Source organism: Hevea brasiliensis, unplaced genomic scaffold, assembly GCF_030052815.1.
Source record: "Hevea brasiliensis isolate MT/VB/25A 57/8 unplaced genomic scaffold, ASM3005281v1 Scaf77, whole genome shotgun sequence".
In the NCBI taxonomy this organism is placed as follows: Eukaryota; Viridiplantae; Streptophyta; class Magnoliopsida; order Malpighiales; family Euphorbiaceae; genus Hevea; species Hevea brasiliensis.
Window position 1 is genome coordinate 85,166 of NW_026615296.1, and position 7,335 is coordinate 92,500.

Here is a 7,335-nt window from a genome sequence, read left to right on the forward strand (position 1 = left end):
AGGGTTCAGAAAGCCTTTCACAAAGAACCTTACACAATAGGGCAAGCCCTAAATGAGTAAGGCCAAACTCAAGGCCTCAGATTCTCACGAAAAAGGCAATCAATGAAGTTGAATAAGCACTCCCAGCAGAATAATTGTATTGAGATTTCGAGCATAAAGAGAGATCTTTTCACATGGCGAGGAAGACTCTCATTAGCAGTCCTTAGGCCTCAAAGACAATAGCTTCCTTGTTCTAGTTATCGCTCCCCGGCTTCCTTCCTCCAACAGATGCGGATGAATTAGCTGCCGTTATTCTTTCAACATTTGCAGAGCTAACCCCTAAAGTGACTTCAGCCCCGTTAGAGCTAACTGCTGCTTCTTCTATAGCAAGTGCCGATCAGGAATCACTGCTTATTCGACCGTTAATGCCCACTCCCCTGGTAGGGCTGTTCAAACCAATCCACCCAGGAGAAAGACAGCTGAACAAGACCATGCGGATAAGAGAAGAGTTGTGATTAGATTAGCACTTTCTCTTCCAGATCACCTAATAGACTGGCCTGACTTAGTTACTCTCCCCAGGAAGAGAAGGGAATCCAGGGGAAGTCGAAAGAGAACTTACAGGCTTTCCTCAAAGCTCACAGCTAGTCCTCTTTATTTAATCTAATTCCCAAGCAGGCGGATTAGAAGGTAAGGCTTGACCTTGTTGGGTCAAGGCTAAGCTTAGTCTCCTTCGGACCCTAGGTGAACTACCTTTAGCTTTCGAGAACAATTAACATTGCCAGACTTCTACTTCACTCTTAAAGTAAAGATGGTGTTCCGGGGAAGAGCTTCTTTATCCTTTGCTGATTGACCTCTCTTCATTTAGCACAGGGACTCTTTCTACTTATGAATAAGACTGTTCGTCTGGTGGTATCGTATATAAGATATACGACCTGCGTCCTTACCCGATGCATGGTATGTCTAGAGTGAAATATCTATTATAGCCGTCTTTGCTAGCCCCTTAGGGGTATGGAACTCGCCAAGAAGGTAAGGTTCCGATTACAAGTATGGACCTCCTTGCCTCCGAGTCCTTATTTTTAGCCAGTTGGAGAGCAATCCAGCCCATAAAATGGAAGTGCTTCTGTCTTACAGGCATTACCCTCGTGCTCTTTCTGATGCCCGGCTAGTTACAATTGAAGGTGGAGTAGCTTTGCCTTTACCTTCGCTTTTCGATCCAGTTAGAGTTGGAGTGCCAGTTTCCAGTGAGTAATATCAGATTTCTTTTGTCTTTCATAATGCTAAGCTGGGATTTTATAAAGCTTGAATAAGGGGGAATCTATCTTGTAATAGGAAAAAAAATATAGCTTGCAAACCATCAAATCAAGTGAGCAAGCTAACAAGCGAGTGCAGAAAGCTTTTGAATTAAAGTAGGGATTTTAGTGCCTTCCCAGGGGCTTCTATATTACGGCATATCTGGCAAACTCCGTTTTGGAAGCCCTTTGTTAGGGTTCTAGGAGTAGTTTCCAGTCGAGTTCCGCAGTTGCCTTGACTCTCCCCTACCTGTAACAGTAATAATTGCTCCCCTGGGCTAACGAGATTTCGATTTCTTTTTCGATTCTTTCTTTATTATTGATTCATGTGTCGGACTAGTTGCTTGCCAAAAAAAGGCCTATACTGGTGGTTTTTATGGTCTTTCCTGTTAAATGAAATGTCCCTGCCTTCTTTTCGTTCTTGCACAACCTATTCTGATGTCGCCGAATCGGCTTAAATCGGGCTTGATGCCATCTGCGGTTCGGAATCCATGTGGGCTTTCTGGTTTGGATGATTCCTGCTTCATTCTAAAGTGAGGTTTTTTTTATTCCGAGTTGGCGCCTGCAGGGGATTCTAAAAAGGCATTCTATTCTCTTTCTTTCCTTCTTGAAAGTCAAATTTTGAGATATGTCACTTCTGTCTAAAAGGCTAAGGCTCCCTCCCAACTTTCGAATTCTTTCTAAGCCTCTTTACTAGACTATTAGTGGCATTTCGTTAAGAGCACATTCCTCCTAACTTCCAAAAGCTTATCCAAGCAGCTTTTTCTGTGCATCTTCTTTAATCCCTAATCAAGGACATTTTCAGGAAAGTGTTCGTCAATAGCAGCCCTAAGAGCCTAGTTGTCCAATTCCTTCACCTTCATCAAACCTTCCACCAGCAGTTGATTCTCAGCAGCCTATTCTATCAAAGGAAAAGTTCGCATATTAGGAGTAGAATTCCCTAGTTATAGACTTGAATAAAGTAAGATAGAGTGCGCTGTTGATGATACACATTACATAAGTAATTTACATACCATACGGAATCACGAAAGCATAGTGACAGAAAAGACCTAACACTCTAAAGATAGCTCCTGACTCTCGGGGAGAGGGAAGATCGTCTTAAAGAGAGAGATCTGCAGGAAAGCGAAGAGCTTAGCCTTTAGCGCGTGCCAAGCCCAAGCGAAGATCCATCCATCCTTGCTCTCAGTCAGTCCGTAATGCCTGCTTTTTATCGACAGTAGCCGATCTGTGCTTTCTAGTTCAAGTAGCAATTCCTGTCAGTGAGGGATGGAATAACATATGAATGAGAGAGTCTTAGTAGACCGGAAGAGGCAATCTTTTATTGTTGAATGCATTAGAGTTCATGCTTGGTAGCAGTTCCTCGGTCGCAAGCCGGTACGTATGCTTTCTAAAAAGCCTGGCTTCCTTGCTTAGCTCGAAAAAGTACGCTATTCAAAGCAGAGAGAAGGCCTGTAGAGGGATAATTTCCACGATTATCTCATCTGCTTTATAGCCTTAAAGCAACTAGTCCTATTCGTAAACATCTTGAATATGAATGTGCAGCCTATGATTGGCTTATTTCCAAAGCTTGGATTCAAAACATCTCGAAATCATTCATAAAGAAATCTCTCTTACTATGCTTAAGAGATGCATAAGCACTGACCGAAGAGAAGGAACTGCGCACTCACACACTCGCAACTGACTGGTTTGCTGACGCTAACGCTCCTTTGCTTGCTTGGTACCCTTTTTCTTGCTATTGGGGACTGATTGGTTCCCATAGGTGGAGTGGTCCCTGCAAGGCTATCTGTCTACTTGGTTCTGGTTGTAGGCTTCGTCTTGGGCTATCTTCTTTCTCCTCGTTCCAAGTCTTTCCTCAAATAGACAACTAGAAGTTATAGGAGGAAAAGAGCCCATTATGTCCATGCCCGTCTAAAGATCATTTCCATAAAACAATAGGATAGGAGCGTCCCTCCACATACTCACGAATTGGATTTGAACCAATCTCAAGCTACTTGCCCTTTAGTAGATCGTGAGTGGGTCTGTCGTCCTCCTCATTATAGTCCTCCTAAAATCAATAGCATTTCGTCGAAATATATCCTGTCTTTTCACCTTAGTAGTCCTATGCATAGTAAGTACTATAGCCCCAATCATGGCTACTAATAAAATAAGACTAGGAACCAAAAACCAGACGAAATAGTAGGTATAAAGTAAATTGCCCAATGTTTCCAAATTAGTCCAACTTCGTACCTTTCCGGCATAAACTGTATATCTCAGAGAGGTCGTATTTCTTTGGGTTGGTAGTAATGGAATGGTTTCATTATCTAAAATGAAGAACATTTCCCACCAAAGGATCAGTCCAATAATACCACTCACTGGTAAATAGCGCAAGACTTCTTCGTGAATCTCCGCTATTTGAATATGGAACATCATAACAACGAATAGGAATAAAACGGCTATAGCTCCTATATAAACTACTGGGAAGATCATAGCGGAGAAGTCGAGACCTAACAAAAGAAGTAAACCTGAAGTATCGCGAAAGACTAGGATGGGAAACAAAACGGAATGTACCGGATTTTTAGCACGTGCAACCATCAAACCAGAGACCAAAGCAGGGCTCGACAAAACAGAAAGTATCATGGTACGTCGTCCTTCCCTGAAATGGAACTTTCATACTGGAGCAAGAACTAGCATGAAAGTCGATCTATTACGACCAGCGCGGTTGTTCGTATTTCATTTTCTTTTTCCAAACCAAGCCCTTCTTAGAAAGCACTCACTGAGTTACTTACGGAATCTCAAATCTCTCTCGACGCCGAGAATTTTTTATGTGTCCAGGTCGATTAGAGGTTCGGTTTGCTTCTCCCCTTTAGCGTTCTGGGCCCCTGAAAAAATAAAGAAACCCGAAATCAAAAAGAAAGAAGAGAAATTTGGCCATGTTTCCCGAGAGAGGCCGCTTTCTCTCAGGCCATCAGTCTTCTACTTCTAGTCGACTGCTCTATGACGGGCTTCCCTGTTTCCTGGGCTCTGCTCGCTCGTCTACGCTCCGACCCAGCAAGTAATAATTGAAATGAATTTCACCTTGCCTGCATTAAGATTTAAAACTTTTCGTCAAAAAAAAGGCAATCAATCAGAATTAAGAAAAAAAATGGAAATAGTGACTAGATGGATCCCTATCTTTATCTCTATCCACGGAGATACCTATCTATATGGATAGAAATCTATCTATGAATCGATCTAGACTATCCTCTATCCGGATAGATATGTCCCTATGAGCGACTACGCCGATCTTTATATGTTTTGGCCACGTCCGTTTCCGCTCCGAAGAGGAAGGTTTAAATCTTTCAATCTTATGTCGTGAGGGATATGACCTATGTTCGGTCCATAAGATACCACAGCTTTTAGTGTTCTATGATTCACCTCCGAATAATGAGTAGGTAGTTCGATCCTTTTGATTCTTCTCTTCATAGTAAACTGATAGGGGGATGCGGAGCAATAGATCGAATTACTATATAAAGAAGAGTTGTAAACTATAGGACTTCTTATTCGAGTAGGAAGATTTCGGTTTTTCTCGTTCCTTTTCTTCGATAAGAATAGGGATTTGAAATGATACAAATTTCTCTTCATTCTGTTGTGCTCAGCGAAGGAACTGCCTAAGCATACTTTTTCGGATCCAAACTTCTTTGTTCTTTCTAAGTCTTCTTCTTGCATAGAAGAACGCAACTGTTGCAAAAACCGGGATTTTAGTAGTAGGCGGCATCCCCTCTTAGTTTTGAGTAGGTGGAACCATTCTGTTTTGGTTCTTCTCCACATTCTTACCGGGTGATCCAGGAATTTGCCTATGATTTTTTCAACTGATATTTCGATATAGAAAGATCTCCTTATTTCTTCACCGCGGATTCTTGCGTCATTTTCTTGAAAAGATATTAGATCACCGTGGGACACTTTCAAATGAGTAATGCTTACCATTCCATTATTCACACAAACCCTTCGATGACTTATCGGCTGCCTTGCTTGAGGAATAGTTTCACAAAAATGGAGACGAACCGGAATAACGTCCGATCTTGTTTCTGGATTAAGTAGAAAAGGGATATATGAAGTTCGTTCTGTTCCTCTGTGCATCTCTGTGATGGGTAAATCCCCATGAAAAAGGGGCAACTTTCGTGTAGTTTGTGATTGGATGTAACTGTTAAGATTTTCTCTCGGAGAAATCTTTCTCTTAATATCTTTCTTCTTGTTCCTCAATCTTCGGAGAATGCGGCGTTGTATTATTGTAAGTTCTCTCTTCCGAACATTTCCTGAAAGTAGACGACAAGTTTTAAATCTTAATGCAGGCAAGGCATATCTCGTTGAATCAGTCTTTTTCGCCACATCGGGGCTATGGGAGTCGAACCCATTTTTCCATCTACGACCCCCCCAAGAATCACGAGCAAGAGAATAGCCATTCTTTCGCACCTTCTGAACTGGGCACCTTTCTGACATCAAGGCAACTCCAACTACCGGAAACAGCCGTTACATTAGCTCGAACATTCGAGTTAGATTTGAAAAGGACCGCCCTTCAGCTATCAGAGTATCGCCCTCCCTTAAAGAAAGAAAATTGAGTCAGCTTCGAGAAAAGGGGTTGTGACGATAGAAGAATTTCATTTACTTCCCCACCCCACCGCCCTGGTCCTCGATGTATCGATGCCTTTCTTTACTTGATGAGCGGATAGGCACCTCTTTTCTATTTATGCAATTTGCGTCGAGGTACTTTGGATTCGGCTTGTTACCGCATCACTCGCGCCGCCAAGCTTGCCTCTCGGGTAGGGGCGCACGGGTTGCTAAGCATTACATTCACGGGAAAACCCCCGGGAGAGTCCGTTTGGCAGCAAAACATAGCGAGTGGAGTAAGTAGGATGAGGCGGCCGGAAGAGACTGAGCCCGGACGAAGCCAATCACATTGAGTTGTAGATTGAGATAGTTAACCTTAGCGGCACCTCTGACCTCAGATGCATGTGTTAAGCATATAACTAGCGAGCGAACCATACTTCGGATATCGCTCGGAGCAAGGCCAGTCGCTGGATTAAGACTAACAAACCGACCATTCCTTATCAAAGGCCCAGCAAGAGACGTCACTACGTACCTCGGCCTCAGGATGAACTCCGGGCCCGAAGACTGGAAATTCAACCCAACCTAAGCTAATAACAAAGTCGATTTTCAACCTACTAAGTCAACTCAAGGAATAATAACAAAGAAAGATGTAATAAAATAATAAGACAAAGGAGAACAGAATGCCAGACGAGTAGAAAAGCCAGAGAAAGCCTAAGCCAAAATGTTGAATAGTAGGAGACGGGTATACCGCCCGGAAACTTTGAGTTGTCTCTCCGTAAGTAAGTTGTTCAGTATTTCCTTCTTATGCAACACGGCTAGAGCAGCTGTGGCCGATCTTCCGGCCGGCTGTCGATCGAAGATGGATAGGAGTTTCAAAGCGCCGGTCGAGGTCTACGCCCTTAACCACTGCGCTCGACAACTGGGGTTTCGGCAGCTTATACCAGTTCCAGTGTATCGTAGCAGTCTGAATGGTACAGCGCCGAAGCGGTTCAATCTTCTTTCTCGGGATGGTGTGGTGAGGATATGTGTGAGTAACCGCCTGATGACGAAAAAGGTTTCCCCTTCTATTTGGGGTGGGAGTGCCCCGGACGCTCCTAGCATGAGTCCTGCCGCACGGGATAACTATGATCGAATGCGGGCAGCGTGCTATCTTGTGATCGCCAGCAGTTCCTTGGAGAGGAAACCCCCTAGCCCACTTTTTGAAGGTAAATTCGATCATCATATGTTTTTTTATTTTTTTACTTTTCCCGATTTTTACCCATGATCGATCACTGCTGCAGTTTCCCGAACAAGCCCCTTCTCGTCCTGCTTCGAAAGCTACGTCGAAAGGGAAGAAAAGGAAGCTGGTGCTAGAACAGACATAAAAAAAAAATAAGTCCTGAACATTGCCTCTAAGGCTCCTTCTACGGCTAATGCTGCTGTTCAGGCTGGATCGACAGTGGTATCTTCTGTTTTCTGCGTCTGAAAAAACAGCTTCTTCGAATGCCTCTGCCCTACCTTCATT

General features: G+C 43.4%; 1 protein-coding gene and 1 pseudogene across 1 annotated transcript; both read right to left on the bottom strand.

Moving 5' to 3' along the window:
• Positions 1–3,147: 3,147 nt before the first annotated feature.
• On the bottom strand, positions 3,148–3,894 carry LOC131177736 (NADH-ubiquinone oxidoreductase chain 6). Its single transcript, XM_058142833.1, has one exon. The coding sequence runs from the start codon at positions 3,882–3,884 to the stop codon at positions 3,267–3,269; it is 618 nt and encodes a 205-aa protein (XP_057998816.1). The 5' UTR covers positions 3,885–3,894; the 3' UTR covers positions 3,148–3,266.
• Positions 3,895–3,951: 57 nt separating this feature from the next.
• On the bottom strand, positions 3,952–6,506 carry LOC131177733 (ribosomal protein S4, mitochondrial-like; annotated as a pseudogene).
• Positions 6,507–7,335: the final 829 nt, after the last annotated feature.

Bases quoted from the DNA above. Each gene is read 5' to 3' on its own strand.
- LOC131177736 (XM_058142833.1), bottom strand. From the start codon at position 3,884: ATGATACTTTCTGTTTTGTCGAGCCCTGCTTTGGTCTCTGGTTTGATG.